This window comes from Aythya fuligula, chromosome 10, assembly GCF_009819795.1.
Source record: "Aythya fuligula isolate bAytFul2 chromosome 10, bAytFul2.pri, whole genome shotgun sequence".
In the NCBI taxonomy this organism is placed as follows: Eukaryota; Metazoa; Chordata; class Aves; order Anseriformes; family Anatidae; genus Aythya; species Aythya fuligula.
Genome location: NC_045568.1, coordinates 9,233,611 through 9,253,393, shown reverse-complemented (window position 1 = coordinate 9,253,393; position 19,783 = coordinate 9,233,611). Strand labels below are relative to the sequence as shown.

The window sequence follows — 19,783 nt, the reverse complement described above, 5'->3', positions numbered from 1 at the left end:
GAGGGGAGCAGAGCAGGGGGGGAGCCAGCCGGGGGGCTCAGCCTTGCCCACGAACCGAGGCTTTTGGGGGCTTTTGGGGCTTTTTGGGGTGCGCCCCGGGGGGGTGTGGGGTAGGGGGGGGGCCGCTCTTTGTCGGGGCTGCCTCGGACCCCCCCCGGCTCTCGCTGCCGGCACCCCGCAGACAAAGGAGGGGGCGGCGAGGAGGGGGCGGCGCGGCCCCAGGTCCCGATGCCGGTTTTTCCCTGTGTCCCCCCCCCCCCACCCCACACACACACCCCCCTACACCACCCCCTCCCCACCCCGGCCTCGCTCAACAAAAGGCAGGAGCCGGAGGTGAGCGGGGCGGGGGCGGGGCTCGAACCCGCGGCCCCGGCGGCGGCGGCGGCGGGGAGGGAGGGGGCGGGGCTTAGAGAGGGGGGCGTGGCCTCGAGGGGTGGGTGGGCGTGGCTATGCAAATGAGCCCGCGGAGCCCCATGGCGAGCGCCCGGGCTGCGGCGCCCACTCGGAGCCGGGCCACAGCCGCCGCCGCCGCCGCCCGCGCAGCCCCCGGCCCGCCCCGCCGCGGGTTCGAGTCCCGCCCGCGCCGCCCCGCCCCGCCGCTGCCACCGCCACCGCCGCCGCTTCTCCATGGGCCGGGGACGCGGCGGTAGTTGCGGCCGCGCCACGGCGGGGGGCCGCGGGTGCCCGGCGAGGCGCTGAGCCCCGCCGTCGCCCTCCCTCCGCCGCCCGAGGTAAGAGCGTGGAAAAAAATTGGGGGGGGGGTCTCCGGTGGGGTCGGATCCCGGGGGTCCCCCCACCCCGGGAGGAAAGTTTACGCCGCCTGCAAGTCGCCCGCGACGTCCCGGGCTCGGGGAGCGGGGCTGCGCGTGTCGCCGCGGTGCCCACGCGTGTCCCTCGGCGCGGCGCCCCGCTGCCGGGGGTGTCCCGGTGCCCCCCGCCCCGCCGCGAGCATCCCCGAGACGCGAGTGGGGTCGTGGGGGTCGTATCTCTCCGTGTGTGTCCCCCCCCGCCCACCCCCAATTAATCCCTGCCCGGGATTTAGGGGGGGGACGCGGCGACGGCGAGGGACGCGCGGAGCCGGCGGTGGCAGCGCTCCGGGGGAGGCGGGTGGGCGGCGGGCACCCACGCGTGGAGGGGGGCGGCCACGAGTGGGGCGGCCGCGGGACCTGCACGGGGCCGGGGAGAGCAGCGAGGAACGCCCGGGGCTGGGGGCTGAGCTCCCCGGGGAGGGCCCGGCTGCTCGGAGGGCCCGCGCCGGGGTGAAAGGCGGCGCAAAGTTGTGCAAAGTTATTCCTCGGGTCTGCAGCGATTTTCCTTTCTTCCTTTTTTTTCTTTTTCTTTTTATGCTTTTTTTTTTTTTTTTTTTTTTCTCTCTCCTCCTCGGCGGAGACCCGCACGGGGCTCGTTCCCCTCCGGCCCCCTTTTTTCTCCCCTTTTTCCCTCCCTGCCACCCGCAAGCGGCCGAGCCCCGGGGGGCTGCGTCCCGGGCGCGCTCCCGTCCCCGCCGGGCACCGCGCCGTGCCATGGGGCGCGCAGCCCACAATGAAGCCGGGCGGTGGGGCCGGGGGGCCGCTGGCGGGCAGGAATGCGGCCCCCCCACCCCCTCCACACACCCGCTTCGGAGTTTCCAGTTTCCCCGCAGCGCAGATGACCCTGGAGGTGAAGGGTTCCCGGCCGAGGTGCGCTGGCCGGAGCCGTTTCCCTTCGCTGCCCCCTCGGGATCGGCTTCGTCTCGCCCAGCCTGGGCGCCCCCCGACCCTCCCCAGGCTCCCCCCTTCGCCGCCGTCCCCTTCCTCCCCTCCTCGCCGTGCGCTCTCTCCTCTCCCCTCCTCTCCCTCTTTTCCTTTGTTTGCCATCTCGCTCCCTGTCTCTGACGCGTACGCAGCTCCATCCAAGTGCAAGAGTGGGATTTGCCAGAATTTATTTCCGAAAAGCTGCCCGGGGAGGGGGCTGCTGGAGAGGGGGGGCTCTTGAACTGCAACCAGCTGTGGGGTTAGCTGGCGGAGAAGCTTTTTTGGGGGGGGGGGTCCCCGCCTGCCCCGGCTGCAGGGGGCACCGCGGTGATGGCCAGGGCAGAGCCTGGGAACGGGCGGGCGGTGGGGGCCTGGCCGGGGCCCGAATGCCAGCACAATGGAGCGGAGCTGGGTGTGCGCGCGGGGAAAGACGAGCAAATCTAAATATTTACCGGCTCCAAAGGCAATAGTGAGAAAAATATGGAGCCCTGGGGAGAGGCAGCTCCTCTCCGCGCAGCCCGGCCGCCCCTCGCGCATCCCCCTCCGTCCCCGGCCACCGGCGCTGCGGCCGCTGCCCCCCGTGTGCGGGGCAGGAGCCCGGGGGTGCCACCGCCTCCCGTCGGGGTCTGGGGCCCCGTCCCTCTCCCGGTGTGACTCTCATTTTGGGGTAGCCATGCTCGGGGGCCGGTGGCCACCTTCTCGCCCGTCCAGCCCTCCTGGCCCCAGGTGGGTCTGCGATGTGGCAGCCCTGCAGGGCACATCCCCTGTCCCCCCCACCACCACCACCCCGAGACCCCCCGGGCACTCCCAAGTGGCCGAGCCCCCGCCCCAGATGTGGGACTTCCCGCCAGATGCCTCCCAAATCCTAAAGCCGGGCTCCGGAGTGCGCGGGGACGATGCTCGGGTCACCTCGGGAGGGGGACGCACGCCGGGGGGACGGTCCCCAGGCTCTGGGGACGTGGTGAGCAGCGTGCTGAGCCGGGTGCGTGTGTGGCTTGCTGGAGGCAGCTTGGCGGACTCTGCTCCGTGCCGGAGCCCCAGGGAGTCCAGCTGCCTGGCACACAGGCAGGGCTTTTTTTTTTTTTTTTTTTTTTTTTTTTTTTTTCCCCTCTTTTATTTATGAAAAAAAAAAAAATCCTTTTTTTTTTTTTTTTCTTTTTTGGTGTGTGTGTTCGTTCTCGGAATAATGAAGTCCAGATTTCCCTCATGTTGGAAAGATTGGAGCCCGGCTCTGCTCGCTGCGCCTTTGCTTGGGGCTGGGAGGAGATTTGGGGAGGGGGGGGGGGGTTAAGAGGGATGGGGATGGGACCCCCGGGGAGAAGGGGGGGGTGGGTTTGGGGGGAGGTGAGGGGGGGGGATGCTCCTCACCTGGGCGAAGCGGGAGCGTGCCGCAGTGCTCGCCGCTGCGCTCGCCTCGCCCTGCAGCTTGGCGTCGTGCCCGCAGCTGGGGGTGAGCCAGCCCCCCCTAATTCTGCCCCCCTCCCAGGGTGCAGAGTGGGGTTTGGCTGCCACCTGCCCCCCCCCCTTTACCCCCACCTCGCCCTCTGGGGCCCTTCCTGGACAGCAGAGATTTGCGGACAGGCGATGAGGGCGGCGGGGGGACGCTGGGTTTGCCTCCCCCTCCTTGGGGAGGGTGCCCCCCGCTCGCTGCCGGTGGGGTCGGGCAGGGTGGGCACCGCGGGGTCTCTCCCTTCTCCCTCCAGGCTCGTGCAGCAGCTCAGGGAGGGGACCCGTGCGAGGACGGGGACGGCAGCGTGCTGGCTTTGTCTGCCCGACACCGCTCCGTGTCCTACGGCATCCTCAACTGATGTCCCCTCTCCGGCAGGTGGTGTGCCCCCCCCACCCCCGATTCCCACGGACAGCCCCGTGCCCTGGGACCCCCCCCGGCTCGTGCACACCATGCCTGTGGTCAGCGTCCTCCTCTGGGCCACCCTACTGACTCTGGGCTGGCGGGCCGCCCACGCCAAGGACTACGTGCCTGCCACCCCCAGGGTGCAGCTCTCCTTCAAAGGTAAGAGCAGAAATTTGGGGGGGGTGGGTGGGTGGGAGGTGACCCCCGCAGCCCTTTACGGGGTCACCGTTCTCCGGGCATCTCCCTGCTGGGAAATCCTACTGGGATCCGTGTCCCTATGGGGTTCCCGTGCTGTGTCCCCCCCCCCCCCAGCACATGGCTTGCTGGCGGGGCCAGACAGCAGCTTGACGCCGACCCCAAGCTGGTGTTAATGCCTGGGGCTGGCAGGGAGCCTGGGGGGGGGATTTGGGAGGGGGGAGAAGGGGTTAACCCTTCGGTACCAGGGCGTGTGGGTGCTTCCCGGGGGGGGCAATGGGATGGATCCGGTGTCTGCCCCCAGCCTGTGCTGGGAGAGGGGATGGACGGAGCTGCTCCCTTGCAGCCCCCCCAGCCTGCTGGGGCCGGCAGAGCCCCCTGTAGGGTTTGCAGAGCCCCCGGCGGGTCAGGGCGGGCTGCTGGAGGTGAGGGCTGGCCTCGGCACGAAAATCTGTGGTATGAAGAGGCCGGGGACAAGCCCAGGCGAGAGGCGAGGGAGCGATTCCTGCCCGGAGCGGGGCCGGCTGCTGCCTGCAAGAGTCCCCAGGAGGGGGTTCGGCTGCTGCCAGGACACGGCTGGGGTGTTTGGAGGCCGTGCTGGTGGCTTCCACCTGCAGGGACATCCTCGTGTCCCCCAGGGGTGCCCCGGCTGGCAGAAGGGCACGGGGTGCTATGGGGCAGGGGCCTACATCCTCGCCCCGCTCCGTGTCCCGGGGAAGCTGAGGGCCTGCTCCTGCTGCGGTGCTCTTAATGCCTGGCGCTGCTGTGCCCAATTAATCCCAAATAAGCACGGCTGGGTTGGGGATGCTGCGGGGTTGTGTCCTTCATGTGCACGTTCGGCCCTGTCCAAACCTGTGGGGTCTCAGAGACGTGTCACCCGTCCCTTCCCAAGCCCAGCGGAGGAGAACGGGCCTTGGGCTGGTGCTGGGATGGGGACAGGGATGGGGACGTGTCCCAAGGACAGCCCTGGGAAGGGGACAGGGCTGACCGAGGCAGGCTCGGGTGCCACCGCCGCCCGCAGCATCCTTCTGGCCGGGGCTGGATGTGGTCCTGCAGAGCTCTTGGGGGGGGGTTGGTGGCACCCCCTGTGTGTCCCCCCCCTGCTTCAGACGCGCTGCCTGGAGCCCGGCCAGCGCCGGGAGCATCTCCGGGTTTGTTTGCCTCGCTTGTTATCGCTCGCTTGGGGAGGAAGTGGCGTTCGTTGCAGCTCCCGGGGGCCTGCGTCATCCTCGACTAAATTGCGCTCGTAGCGCTTAGGGGAAAGGGAAAATATTAACAAAAAAAATAAAAAAAAAACACAGAAAGGCTGCGGTGTCAAGGGGCTGCCGGCCGCGTCCCCTGCCCTGGGGTGGGACCGGTGGGGACCCCGCGGCTCCGTTCCCCGTCCTCCCTCTCAAGGCTTTCCTGTGCCGGCGTCCCCGCGGCCGCGGTGGCCGGGCAGGAAGGTGGCCAGCATGGAAAGAACAGCACGGTCCCGTGCTTCCCTGGAAGAGGGAGAGGCCGTGGAGCGGCTCTGTTTTGCCAACAGCTCTTCCCGGCCAGAAATAGGGTGGATATTTTTAATCATCTTCTTCTTGCTAGTAAATTTCCCCCCCCCCCTTTCTCCCGGGCGCATCCTGCTGCCCCCCTCTCTCTCTCTCTCTCTCTCTCTCCTCCGGTTTCCTCCGGGCCGGGTGGGTTCGGGCACCGGAGGACGTCAGCTCCCCGGGCTGGGCTTCCCCAGGAGCTGATGGGGAGAGGATGCGGGAGGTGGCGGTGATTCAGCGGCTGGCGGTGCGGGGAGGAAGGCTTTGGGGTCAGGGCCCAGGGCTGGGCTTCAAAAGGGAGCCGCTGTCCCCCGGCGGTCACGGCTGTCACCTCCGGGAGCCGGGCAGCGGGAAGGGCTGGGTGGGCAGCAGGGCGGTTCCGCTCCCTCCCACCTATTTCCCCCATCCGAGTGGGAAAAAAAAAAAAAAAAAACACCAATAAATCACTTTAAATGAGAATTATAGTAATAATAATAATAAAAAATCACGTCCTGGAGCCGGACCGCGCTCCCTGCCTCAGTTTCCCTGCCCGCGTCCTGGGACGCCGCGTGCCCGCCCCGGGGGCTGCCGGTGGCAGATGGCCGGAGGGGGGCCGGGGGCCGGGGCCGCCCAGGCGCCCGCCTAAGCTGCTGCAGCTGTGGGACGCGCGTGATGCCGGCGGCTTCAAATAAACACGGCCAGATGGGGGGGACGCGGGCAGGGACAAGGACAGCCAGCTCCGGGGACGCACCAGGCTCCCGCAGTGTCCCCTCGCCCGCTGCCTCCTCCGATATTTTTTTTTAATATTATTTTTTTTTCCCCAAAAAAAAGCACCGGCGGTGAAGGGTCCTGAATCCCATCCCGCTGGAAGGAGCCAACCAGCCTCGAAAAATGCGGCAGGATCCGCCGGCGGCCCCCTACCTGGAGCAATCTGAGCTGCTTCCTTCCCCGCCGCCTTTTTGGCGGGCAGCAAATTGCCTGGAAAAACGCGCGGCGGCTCCCCCGGGCTGGGGAAAACGCAGATTTTCCCCCCAAACCACCGAGCAGCAGCGAAGGCGGTGCGTGGCGGCGGCTCCTCTCGCCGAGTAGCTTTCCAGAGGAGGAGGCGAGGGGGGTCATTTTTCAACCAGCCTTTCCAAAACCCCGCTCCCTCTTGGCTGGGGATGAATCAGCGTTTTGGCTGACAAAAAAAAAAAAAAAAAGCTTTTTTTTTTTTTAATTTTTTTTTTTTTTTTTTGGACCGTGCCCAAATCGCCCTGCTCTGGAGCTTGGCTGCTTTGATGTGGGGCTTGACCGGGCGCCCCGGCACCTGTGGTGGAGGGGACGGGGACCGGGGTCTGTCCCCGGGGGGCTGCAGGCAGCCCGCGGGCGCAGCGAGCGGCGCTGGCAGCCGCCGTGCTCGGTGGCGCGGGAGCCGGAGCCATTTCATCTCCGAGCCCCCGTCGGGCTCCTTCGGCTCCCTACCACCTGTGAGTCGGTTAAATGGGAAAAAGAGCTTGGCTCGGGGCCACGGAAACTCTCTTATTACATGTAATTAGCTTAATTACATCATAAATAACCCATCAAGGGGTAGCGAAGTGATGCTCAAACAAATAAGCAATTCCGCTTTCATAAGGCAACCCACCCGGCTCTTTGATCAGCCCCAATGACAACAAATGGGGACAAATCCACGCTCACCCCGCTCCCTGTCCCAGCCTGGTTTGGGTCCTCCACCTTCCCAGAAAGGCAGCACCCGCAAAGCAACCTGCGAAAATTTGGGGAAATTGGGGAAAACACCCCAAAACGTGGGGAGCTGGCGGGGCAAAAGGCCCCAGGTAGGTCTGTGGGGAGCAGCCGTGACCCCAGATCCTGGTATCAGGCCCCGATCCCGGCACGGCCCCACACTGCTCCCTGCCCCTTTGGGGTCTCTCTGCCTGTCCCCAGCCGTCCCCACACCCCGGGGACCGGTGCGGGCAGCCGGGCGGCTCCGTCGGCACGTGAATTAAATTCATTCCCCCAGATGAAAATAAAGAAAAGGGCTCCCAAAAGGCCCCGTCATCTCCGCTGCCAGGAGCGGGCAGAGCGGTTATTGAATATAAACACGGCGTGTAATTTACATGCTAATTATGTTGAATGCACTACAAGCCCGTAATTAGAAACTAATTAGGGTGAGATCGGGTGTAATTGGTTTCGCAGGCGCAGGGGATGGGCTGATGGAGCACCTGGGGAGGTGGCCGCCCTGTCCCTAATGGGATTAACCCTTTGCACCGCTCCCCCACCCCCGGGGTGTGCCCCCTTCTGCTTTTTAGGGACCTGCAAAACCTCACCTGGGCTTCAGGGACATGGGGGGGGGGGGGGGGCGTGCCACCCCATTGCTGTCCCCTCGGAGCTGGGGACAACTCCTTCCTCCCGGCTGGGACAAGGGCACGCGTGGGTGGCAGCCGCCAGGTGCGAGGAAGGGCTGGAAAAATGGGACAAAACCCAGGGGAATTGGGCTTTATGGAAAGTGTGATGGGGCTGCACCGCTCCCGGCCCCTCCTGGCGTTTGGTGTGACCACTGGTGGGTCGGGGTCCCCAAATCTCATGCTCCTGGCCACGTAATGGTGATGGAGAGGTGACACCGAGGTGACACCACGAGGTCTGCATGCCAGGAAGGGTTGGGGCGCCGAGCAGCCCTCCCCGTGGTGCCGTGCCGGGGGCTCGGTCCCCACTGTCCCCAGGGAGGCCACCTGTGCGGGGACGGGGCAGCCGGGGGCCCTGCAGGCAATTAAAAGGGGATTAAGCTCGGGGCCAGGCGGGAGCGGGGTGTGTGTGCTCATCAGGTGTGTCCGCTAACGAGCTGGCTCCTCCGGATCCCTGCGGGCTGGGGGGCCCCAGGAGCGGGAGGTCGGAGGTCGGAGGTCAGAGGTCAGAGGGGGGGGGGTTGCCCCAAACAGATCAGGGGAGATTCCCCCCCCTACAGGTCCCGGAGGTGCTGGGGATGGGAGGGGACCTCTGGGACGTATCCAGCGCCCCGTGGGACTCGGGAGCAGGAGGTCGGGGAGGTCTCAGGAGCTCGGCATCCTGGCCAGGAGCTGGCTGCGTGCCCGGCCGTGCCTGGAAGCCAGCTCGCTCCTTCCCGGAGCAGCCCCAGCGCTGCGTGCGTGCCTGCCCTGCGGGGAGGGGAGGCCGGGGGGGGGGGGGGCTGCCCCCAGCACCCCAAATTGGGGCTGGCATCAGGTGGAGTTGGCTTCTGGGGGATGCTGGTGGCGTCCCCTTTGGGGTGGCACCTCTCCGGGGAGCAGCACCCGGCACAGGTGGTGTCCTCCCCGGGGGGGTAGCGGCAGAGCCACCCCAGCCCCTCGTGCTCTGAGGGTTTTGGAGGATTCCTGGCACCGGGGATGGGGGCAGGGAGGTTGGAGGGGATCAGGGGGGTGGCATTCCTCCTTCTGCCCCCCCCCCCCAGTCTCGCCGGTGCCCTGCCCCTGCCGCGTGGTCCTTGGCACCGTCCCACATCATCTGCAGCACTTCTGCCTTCCATCTGGCTGCCTCGCTGCACTTGTGAATATTCATGACCCTCATTATCCTCTTTCACTCGTTTCTCCCACACTCAGGCTAAAAATAACTCCCCAAGGGGGGCGCGGGGTGGGGTGGAGGGGGGGGATCTGTGTCCCGTGTCCCCCCCTACACACACACCAAGGAGTTGGCTCTTTTGCCTCCCTGCTCCCCTGTCCTAGGGGTGGGGACACTCCAGGAGGGGACAATGCCAGTGCTGGAGGTGCTGGGACAACCACCCCATATCGTGCCCCATCTCGGTGGGCACCCCCATTCCGCTGCTGGGGGCTGGCTTTTGGTGCTGCCCCGTGTCCTGGCCACCCTTGTCCATCCCAGTCGGTGTCCCCGAGGCACTGGGAGGGCGGCAGGGTGCTGACGTGCTGCCCCGCGCCCCGCAGAGCTGAAGGCCAGCGGCACCGCGCACTTCTTCAACTTCCTGCTCAACTCCAGCGACTACCGCATCCTGCTGAAGGACGAGGACCACGACCGCATGTACGTGGGCAGCAAGGACTACGTCCTCTCCCTCGACCTGCACGACATCAACCGCGAGCCCCTCATTGTAAGCTGCCGCCCCTCGGGCTGGGGACCCGCCGGGGACGTGGGGCTGGGTGTCCCGAGGGTCCCGCCTGGTGGTGCTGGGGCTGGGAGGGGACAGGGACGGGGACAGGGACGGGGCCAGCAGCCCTGTGCTCCCCATCTCCTCCCCATCTCCTGTTTTTCTGCAGATCCACTGGCCTGCCCCCCCGCAGAGGATCGAGGAGTGCATCCTGTCGGGCAAGAACAGCAATGTAAGTGCCACCAGCGCCCGCCGAGCTGCCCCTGCTGCTCCAGGCCCTGCTTGGGTCACCGCTGGCTGTCGAGCCCCTGTGTTGTTGGTGACTCCGGCCGTCCCCGGGGCTTTCGTGTCCACCGTGAGCCCCCTTCTGGTAGCGGCAGAGGGGTTGGTTGGTGGCCACCAGGCAGAATTCGTGCCATCGTGTTCTCCCTTGGAAAAGGCATCCCCGGGGTGTGCTGTGCGTGCTGGCGCTCGGAGGTGTCTCCGTGTCCTGCTGTCCCTTCTGTGCCAGCCAGGCACGTCCAGAGCCTTTGTGGGCGAGCAGGAGGCACAGCTCCCCATGTAGCTTCAGAGCCATGGCCCACACCACCCCATAACCCACACCAGCCCGTGGCCACCACGAGCCCATGTTCTGTGCCAGCCCATGCCCAGTGCCAGCCTCCCACCCTCCTCTCTCGGCCTCCCTTCTGCCTTCCCAGCTCTTCCCCTCTTCTTCCCAGGGGGAGTGCGGCAACTTCATCCGCCTGATCCAGCCCTGGAACCGGACCCACCTCTACGTGTGCGGCACCGGCGCCTACAACCCCATCTGCGCCTTCATCAACCGCGGGCGCAAAGCGCAGGTGAGGGGCGGGAGGGACGGGGGCTGCGGCCGGGCAGGTCCCGGGGCCAGCACCAGGGGGCTCGGGGGGGGGACAGCGACACGCTGAGCGCCGGTGGGGCGATGCTGAGCGGGGCCGAGCCACCTCTGCAGACCCAGAGGGACCTCTCCAGACTCCTCTCGGCACCCGGATGGGTTGGACCCGGCGCGGGCTCCGCTCCGACGTGCCCTCCTGCCCCGCCGCGAGGGACCCCATGGCGCAGATGGAGAAGACGCCCGACTCCGTGCCAGGGCTGGCGTTTGGCGAGGAGGGAGCGTGGTGATCCGGTGGCCACGGGGGAGCAGGGACAGCGGTGGCACGCGCCGTGGGACGCTCAGCTACCAACAAGGGAGAACAACGTCGGCTGGCCCTGATGGAGTAACCCAAGGGAGTGGTGCCGGAGCCCCGCTGGGTCGGACGTGCAGTGGAAGGAGCGGTTTTGGGGTGACCGCTGTGGCACGCTGCAAGGGTGGCCGGGGGGCTCTGCTTGCCACAATCACCCCCAGCCCCCGGCCACGTCCTCGTCTTGTCCGCGTGGAGCTCTGCGAGCCGAGCCGAGGGAGGCGTGTGGTGCCAGGACTGGTGCAAGGAGAGGCTGACGTGGCTTGAACCACCCCGGACTGGGACCGTCGGTGACATCTCATGGGTGTGACAGCACTCGAGGACCACCAGGGATGCCCACGCAGTCCAGGACAGCACGATGGCCCTGGGGACGAGGCTGCTGCCGTCCCCTCTGGCAGCATGCAGAGCCACTGAAGAGCGCTGTGCCGTGGGGACAGGGGTTGCCGGAGCCATCCCGCAGCCCCCAGCCCGGGGGGACCCCCTCTATCCCCCGGCGCTAACTCTCTGCCCTGCTCCTTTTCCCCAGGGGTTTCCGCCGAGCCAGCCCGTCCCTCCGGGAGGCCGGGAAAGCAGAGCCACCGACGGCCCCCGCAGCCCAAGACCGGCAGAAAGCAAGGTGGGAACGGGTCTGGGAGCCCGCCGCAGCTGTGCCCACCTCTCCCCGGGCGCACCGGAGCCGCGGGCTCCTTCTCCTTCCCACCGGCAGCTCCCGGGGTGGGGTCTGTCACCGTGCCCCCCCCTGCTGCCTCCCCTCCTCTCTGCAAAGCGTTCTCCAGCAGCGGCCCGGCCTCTCCCCCCTCCTGCTCTCACTAACTCCCTCCTCCTCGCACGCGTCCCCGCAGGGGGCACTGTCAGGGTTGGCAGTCCTCCCCTCGCCTCCACGGCCAGCTTTTCCCATCTCCGGACCCGCCGTGTCCCTTCAAATCCAAGCAGCCACCGAGGCAGGGGACTCGGGACGGCCACGTGCAGGAGGTGTTTTGGTAGGGTCTACAAAAGTGTCGCTGAGCAGCCGCCTCGCCAGCATCCCTCTGCTTTGCCTCGCTCCAGCAGAGCGGGCGGCAGGCTCGGGGAGGTGGTGGTGTCCCTGGCTTCTGGGGACAGCCAGCATCCAGCCTGCCCTGACAGTGTCCCCAACCCCTTGGACTAACACGGGTCAGCGCGTGGGCGTGGGGCCCCCAGCCTGGGTCCTCCCTGCCCCTGCCCCTGCCCCATCCTGCCCACGCGTCCCTCTGCCCCATCTCCTCCTCTCCAAGGGGAACATTGCTGCCAGCTCGGGGGGGACACCCTGATGTTCCCAGCATTGCAGCAGCCACGGGCACCTCCTGCCCCATGCAGGGGGCTCAATGGGGTCTCCCCCATTGCCCATGGGGTCGCAGCAGGGCTCAGCACACACCCGCGAGGGCTCACAGCCTGCTGGTGGGGCAGGTGACATGGCACCTCCAGGGCTTGTCCCCAGAGAGGTCGTGGTGCTGGTGGTGCAGCGATGGGGCTGGAGGAAGCGGGGCCGTCCCAGCCATCCCATGCCCACCTCTGGGTGCTGGGCTGGGCGCCCTGGCTGCCCCTGGGTGCCAGGAGGAGCTGGCGAGAGGACGTCTTGCAGAGGGAGAGGATGGGAGAGGAAGAACCTCCCACGGCTGCTGTCCCTGTGGCGAGCATCCCTGCAGCAAGTGTGCTCATGTAGAGCATTCCCATGGCTAATGTCCTCATGGCTAGCACCCCTATGGCTATTGTCCCCATGTCTGGTGTCCCCATAGCTATCATCCTCATGGCTAGCATCTCCCTGGCTAGCATCCTCATGGCTAATATCCCCATGGCCAGCATCCTCGTGGCCAGTATCCCCACGGCCAGTATCCCCATGGCTAGCGTCCCCATGGCGAGTGTCCCCGGCCTGGCCTGCCCTTCCCAGAGCCCAGGTGCTCTGCAGTGACCCTCTTGTCCCCCCAGCCCCTCTCGCCGTGCAGGGATTGTACCACCCAAGGCACAGCGGTGCCGGGGTGCCCGGTGGGTGCCGGCTTGGTGCTGCTTGACCCTGTCCCCAGGGCTGTGTTCTGGGGACACTCAGGGTGTCCTGGCCGGCAGGGCAGGAGGTTCCTCGTGCTCTGTGGGAGGCAGGCTGTGTTTCACCCTGCCACGGGGCTGTGGCAGCCTGGGGAGGGCAGCGGTGACAGCGGAGAGAGCGGCTCCCGGCGGTGCAGCGCGGGGTGGCCGGCCCCAAAGCACGTGGTGGATGCTGCTGGAAGATGGGTCCTGGGCAGGACACGGGCCGAGCTCCTTGCCAGGTCTGGCAGCCAAGCCCTGCCCGCTGGTGGCTGGAGTCAGCGCGATGCCGATGGCCCGAGCAGCCCCGCGGTGGCCACGCGGGCCACGAAGCGGCTCCGGGGAGCGCCCCGCGTTCATCCTGTGCACGACGAGCAGGGATCAACCCGCACGGCGGAGGGCACGGAGCAGCATCCTGCAGCACCTGAGGAGCACCTCCTGGAGACCTCGGCTTCTTGGGAGTCCTGCGGACGCCCCTGTGGTCCCGTCACGTTCGTCGTCAGCTGGCAGCGTTGGTGGCCGCTCTGCTCCACCCCGAGGAGGCCTCTGCTTCGGAAGGTGCCATGGGGACAGAGGGGGAAAATGTCACAAGCGCCTTGTTCTGCTTCCTTCCCCAGGATTATATCTTCTACCTGGAGCCGGACAAGCTGGAGTCGGGCAAAGGGAAGTGTTCCTACGACCCCAAGGTGGACACCGTCTCTGCATTAATAAGTGAGTCCTGTGGCTCCCCAGGGCCCGTGGATGGGCAGAGGGAGCACTCCCCGCGTGGCCCCGAGAAGCTGGGCTCTGTCTCCTGCCACCCTTGCTGCGGGTGGTGGCACTGGGCACCCGGCTGGCCCCAGTCCTGAGGTTCCTTGCACACCAGTCACATCCTCCAGTGCTCCCCGGGACGCATTTCTTGGTGGCCTGGTGACTCCTGGCCGGGGCTGGATGGAGCCTGGGGGCAGTGGGAGAAGGTGGGTGGACAGGGGTGGCTGGGGGCTGGCTGACCTCTGCCCCCTCCCCATCTGCAGATGAAGAGCTCTATGCCGGCGTGTACATCGACTTCATGGGCACCGACGCAGCCATCTTCCGCACCATGGGCAAGCAGACGGCCATGAGGACGGACCAGTACAATTCACGCTGGCTCAATGGTTGGTAGGGGGTGGCATCGGCCCAGGTTCCTCAGGGACCCCATGGCTCCAGCCTTAGAGAGGAGATGGAGCCTGTCACCCCGCGTCCTCCTCCCCGCGCAGAGACGGTAGCCAGTGTGGGCAGGTGCACGCCTGGTGGTGCGGGACGGGCGATGGATGCGTGGGGGACGGATGGGGAGGTGATTGGGGGGGTGGGCGGCAGGTGAATGGATGGATGGATGGATGCGTGGGTGGGTGGGTGGGTGGGTGAGTGAACGGGTGGGTGGATGGATGAGTGATGGGTGGATGAGTGATGGGTATAGGTGGATGGATGATGGATGGATGGATAGGTGGGTGGATGGATGGATGGATGGATGAATGGATAGGTGGGTGGATAGATGGATGAATGGATAGGTGGGTGGATGGATGGATGGATGAGGGATGGATGAGTGATGGATGGATGGTTGGGTGGCTGGGGGATGGCTTGTTGGATGGATGGATGGATGGATAGATGGATGGATGGCTTGTTGGAAGGAAGGAAGGAAGGAAGGAAGGAAGGAAGGAAGGAAGGAAGGAAGGAAGGAAGGAAGGAAAGAAATCTAGAGCAGATGGATAGAGGGCTACCTGCACGGGGCATGGTGACAGACACGCCTGGGACTCTGCAGTGTGGTGGGAGCACCCAGCAGGGCTGTCTCCGTTGGAGCCTGTTGCGTGGGTTTCCGCAGGGCTGAGCGTTCAACCGTGTCGCCGGCAGTCAGTGACCCCGAGCGCTCCTCCTGCCCCCGTGGAGCACCCCCGGCCCCAGGGCAGCAGCTGAGTAAACAGAGCAGAGCAGATGGGACGGTCCTGCTGGGCCTGGGAGCTGCCGGGGCAGGGAGCGGAGAGGGGGAGCTGTCAGCACCGGCGGGGCACGGGCTGATGGATGGCAAGGGGAGGCTTCCCACCATCCAGCGTGGACCCCCCCAGCTGATAACCGCTGGCCGGTGTCCCCACGCCACCACGCCTGTGGCTCTGCAGGATAAGGGGGAGCTGGGGGTGCCCCCAGGCTGACGGCACCACCTTGTGCCTTTGCAGACCCAGCTTTCATCCGCGCCCAGCTCATCCCCGACAGCAGCGAGAGGAACGACGACAAACTCTACTTCTTCTTCCGCGAGAAGTCGGCTGACGCCCCGCTGAGCCCGGGGGTCTACTCCCGCATCGGGCGCATCTGCCTGGTGCGTGCGGCGGGGCGAAAGGGGCACGGGCAGGGTGCCGGTGCCGAGCCGCGCCGGGCTGAGCATCGTCCCTGTGCCGCAGAACGACGATGGGGGCCACTGCTGCCTGGTGAACAAGTGGAGCACCTTCCTGAAGGCCCGTCTCGTCTGCTCGGTGCCAGGACCTGATGGGATCGAGACGCACTTCGATGAGCTCCGTGAGCACCTGGGCGCTGCGGGAAGGGGGAGTGGGACACCCTGGTGGTCCTTCGGCAGCCCTGGAGGCTTTCAGGGCAGCCTGAGGAGGGGACAACCTCTTTTTGGGAGGTTTGGGAGTCCCGTTGCTGGCCCTGGCTGGGAGAGGAGCCAGGCGCTGCTCCCACCCCATCCTCCCTCCCACCCGGCACCACGGCAAGGGGTCCCTGCCCTTCCCCCGGTGGTGACACGCTCTTCCTTCTGTCCCAAGAGGACGTCTTCATCCAGCAGACGCAGGACACCAAGAACCCCGTTATCTACGCCGTCTTCTCCGCATCGGGGTGAGCACAGCGCCCTCGTGGCGTGGCGGTCCCTGGGGCTTGGGGGCTCCTGCCGAGGTGGGCGAGGGTCCTGGGGATGCTGAGATGGGCACGGGGTGAGGACGGGGCGGGGGGGGGGGTCAGCCTGGAGGTGGCCGCAGGTCCATGAGGCCGTGGCACTCCTCCTGCCAGGTCAGTGTTCAAGGGCTCAGCCGTCTGCGTCTACTCCATGGCCGACATCCGCATGGTGTTCAACGGGCCCTTCGCCCACAAGGAGGGCCCCAACTACCAGTGGATGCCCTACACGGGCAAGATGCCCTACCCCCGGCCAGGCACTGTAAGCACCCCGGCCACACGTGGGCACGGCACCCGGTGCCACCGCTTGTCCCCGGGGCAGCCGGGAGCCCACCGCTGCGTTCCGCCTGCCCGCAGTGCCCCGGGGGGACCTTCACGCCCTCCATGAAGTCGACCAAGGACTACCCGGACGAGGTGATCAACTTCATGCGCTCGCACCCGCTGATGTACCACGCCGTGTACCCGGCCCACCGCCAGCCCCTGGTCGTGCGCACCAACGTCAACTACCGCTTCACCACCATCGCCGTCGACCAGGTGGACGCGGCAGACGGGCGCTATGAGGTGCTTTTCCTGGGCACAGGTACCCACGCCGCACACCGCAGAGAACGCAGCATGCTCCAGCGCGGCCTTGGAGGGCGTCAGGGGCCCATCCCCTGCCCTGCTGTCCGTCCTAGGACGCCACCGTCCAGCCTGGTCCCTCCCCTGTCCCACTGCTCATCCTGGGGTTGCTGCAATCCAGCTTTGCCCTGCCCCTGCCCCGGTGCCCATCCCAGGACACCACCATCCAGCCTGGTTCCTTCCACCTCCCAAACCCAGCTCTCCAGCCCCATTCCCCGTGCTGGGGGCACCGTCATCCAGCTTGGTGCTTCTCCTTCCATATTGCCCATCCTATTGCCACCGTGCTCAGTCCTGGTCCTTCCCCTGACCCAGTGCCCATCCCCAGCGGCTGTCCCTCTGCCCTGAGTGGTGGCAGCACCTTGCTAGGAACAGTGACACGAGTGGCACACTGCACCCGTAGCAGCAGAAGGAGGCAGATGAAGATGTGCTTGGGGAGGGAGGGGGTGTCCTTCCCCACATCCCTGGCCCCATCAGGGACCCCCTTCTAGGAGGGGAGGGCGCGGGTGCCCTGCCGGTGGCACTGAGCATCCAGGCACCCTGGTGTCTTGCAGATCGGGGCACAGTGCAGAAAGTCATTGTGCTGCCCCGGGACGACATGGAGACAGAGGAGCTGATGCTGGAGGAGATCGAGGTGTTCAAGGTGAGGGCTGGCTCGTCCTGCTCCTGCTGCTGCCTATCCCCAGCCCAGCCGTGCCCCAATTCCACCCCCTGCCTGCAGCTGGCACCAACTAGTCCCTTGGGCAGCTCAGGGGGGACCTGCAGCATCATCCCTCTGCCTGCTGGCCCCTCATCCTCCCCAGCTGCCCAGGGCAGGTCTGGGGTGCCCACCCTGGGCCCCTGACATCGGGCCGGGCCCCTCCATGTCCCTCGCTCCTGCCCCCATCTAGGTGCCGGCACCCATCAAGACGATGACCATCTCCTCCAAGAGGGTGAGTGGAGCACATGGCTGGGGACCAGCACCGGCTGCAGCACTGCCTGTTGTCACCATCCCATGGCAGCGGCCTTCGGGGACACCTGCAAGTGGCCCCAGGGCGAGCCGGCCCCGGGTGGCTCCAGGCTGAGCCCTCTCCACCGCTCCCAGCACCGGGAGGCTGCAGCTAACTGGTGCTGGTCCCTCATGGCTGGAGACAAGGCCACGCGGCCAGGGAACATCTTACCCTGTCCTCTCTGTCCCCCCAACAGCAACAGCTTTACGTGTCCTCGGCCGTAGGAGTGACCCACCTGGCCCTGCACCGGTGCGACGTGTACGGAGAAGCCTGCGCTGACTGCTGCCTGGCGCGGGACCCCTACTGTGCCTGGGACGGCAAGGCCTGCAGCCGCTACTCGGCATCCTCCAAGAGGTGGGAGCCCGGGGAGGTGGGGGGCGTGGGGGTCCCCAGGAGGGTCCCCAGGTCACCTCCTGCCTCCCTGCAGGCGGAGCAGGCGGCAGGACATCCGACACGGCAACCCCATGCGCCAGTGCCGGGGCTACAACTCCAATGGTGAGGGGGCTAGGGGGCAGGTGGGGGCAGCCCCTGGGAGGGCACGGGGGTAGGAGGCAGGGGGATGCGGGCAGTGGCCAGGTAGGGCCTTGAGGGCTGATGGATGTGTTGTGGAGGGATATATTGGGAAAAGGCGAGCGTGGATGGAGGGAGGGAGGGATGGAGGGATGGAATACATTGGGGAAGAAGATGGGTGGACAGGAGGGTAGGTGAATGACTAGAAGTGTTGGAGATTGAAGATGGATGGATGGATGGATGGATGGATGGATGGATGGATGGATACACTGCAGAGAAGGAAGAGCACAGGTGGATGGATGGATGGACGGATGGAGGAATACATTGGAGAAGAAAGCACAGATGGATGGACAGGAGGGTAGAGGAATGACTAGAAATGTTGGAGTTTGAAGAAAGATGGATGGATGGACGGACGGACGGATGGACAGACAGGTGGATACACTGGGGAGAAGCAAGAGCATAGGTGGATGGATGGACACTCCAGAGGCGGATGACCATGGGTGGGTGCACAAATGTGCTCACAGGGACTTGGTGGGCATGCAGCCCCCCAACTGGTGCTGCCCAGGGCAGAGCTGTAGGTGCAGGAGGGCGGTGGGGCGTGGGGACACGTGCGAGCAGCCTGCCATGCCGTGCCCTGCCACCGCAGCCAACAAGAACGCGGTGGAGGCCGTGCAGTACGGGGTGGAGGGCAGCACCGCCTTCCTCGAGTGCCAGCCGCGCTCGCCGCAGGCCACCGTCAAGTGGCTGCTGCAGAAGGACAACAGCGACCGGCGGAAAGAGGTAGGAGGAAGGAGCCGGGGGGCCGCGGGCTGGGCCCGGCAGCACCACGGCAGGCGGCTGAGCTCCCCTCGTCCCCTTCCCCGCAGCTGCGCACCGAGGGCGGCCGGGTGCTGCGGACGGAGCAGGGCTTGCTGCTGCGCGCCCTGCAGCTCTCCGACGGCGGCCTCTACTCCTGCACCGCCACCGAGAACAACTTCAAGCACACGGTGACCAGGGTGCAGCTCCGCGTCCTGGCCGCCCGCGCCGTCCACGCCGTCCTGCTCCAAGCCGAGGTGCCCCCCGCCGGGCTGCCGGGAGCCCCCACGCCGCGCTACCAGGACCTGCTGCAGCTCCTCAGCCGCCCCGAGCTGGGACTCCTCGACCAGTACTGCCAGGGCTACTGGCGGCCCCCAGCCCCTGGCCCCCCCGAGCCGCTGGCTGCCCTCAAAGCCTCAAAGGAGCTGCAGGACCAGAAGAAGCCACGGAGCCGCCGGAATCACCCGCCAGAGACCTGCGGGCACACATGAACCCCCTCGCCAGGGACTTTGCTAGCACAGTGGTCTATTTTCCCCCCTTTTAATATTAAAAAATATCTATAAATAAAATAAATATATATATATATATCTACACACACATGCAGGCAGACACGCATGCATGCGCGCCCCCCCTCCCAGGCCCCCCACCCACAGCGGTATTTATTTGTAGGTTGTACATAGCCACTCGGTGACACGAGCATCACCTCCCGGCACCGGGCAGAGCTGAGGACCCTGGGGGGGGGCTGCATCCTGCATCCTCCCTCCCTGTGCCCCCCCCAAGCCCCTTGGGGTCCAGGATCCCAGCTTGCACCGCCGAGGGCTGAGTGCCAGGGTTTGGGTCGCGAGGGGGTGATGCCCTTGGGGGTACAGCAGGGGACAAGGCAGGGGCAGAGGGGACAAAGCAGGGACAGGGGGAGAGGTGGCACTGGGCAAACAGCCCGCCCCTGGCCTCAGTGCCTCAGTTTCCCCACCCACCCTTCTTCAGTTTTTTAGGACCAGGCTGGGCGAGGCGACTGCGGGCACGGGGACGTGGCCTCGGCCCCCTCTGGGGACAGGACCCGTGCCATGGTGGGGGGGGCACATCCAGGAGGGGTGAGACAGGGCTGCAGTGGGGTGGACTCCAGCACCCATGGGTGCTGCTGGAGCACCCTGCCCAGTGCTGGGCGTTGTAAATAGTTGTAGGTGAGGAGTGTGGGGACGGCCACGTGCGTCGTGTCCCCCCCCTGCAGCCGGGAGCACGCCCAAATAAATGCTGGCTTTGGGATGGATGCGGGCGCCTGTGTGTGCTCTATTGGGGACAGGGAGCAGGCAGCTGGGGGGGGGTCACTGAGCACTGGGGGGGTGAGGAGGGGGACAGGGAGGGGACCAGGGCACCGCATGGTAGGGGGTT

At 66.5% G+C, this 19,783-nt stretch overlaps 1 protein-coding gene across 2 annotated transcripts; it reads left to right on the top strand.

Moving 5' to 3' along the window:
* Nucleotides 1-613: 613 nt before the first annotated feature.
* Nucleotides 614-18,954, top strand: SEMA3F (semaphorin 3F). Of its 2 annotated transcripts, XM_032194354.1 has the most exons (19): nt 614-731; nt 3,559-3,744; nt 9,197-9,357; nt 9,524-9,586; nt 10,074-10,193; nt 11,080-11,169; nt 13,208-13,301; nt 13,604-13,723; nt 14,777-14,916; nt 14,999-15,113; nt 15,362-15,431; nt 15,603-15,747; nt 15,843-16,065; nt 16,655-16,743; nt 16,991-17,032; nt 17,286-17,443; nt 17,517-17,584; nt 18,246-18,379; nt 18,466-18,954. In XM_032194354.1, exons 2-19 carry the CDS (start codon nt 3,633-3,635, stop codon nt 18,883-18,885), a joined length of 2,364 nt encoding a protein of 787 aa, XP_032050245.1. In that variant the 5' UTR covers nt 614-731; nt 3,559-3,632; the 3' UTR covers nt 18,886-18,954. The 2 variants fall into 2 exon arrangements, with proteins under 2 accessions (XP_032050245.1, XP_032050246.1); XM_032194355.1 differs by lacking the exon at nt 11,080-11,169.
* Nucleotides 18,955-19,783: the final 829 nt, after the last annotated feature.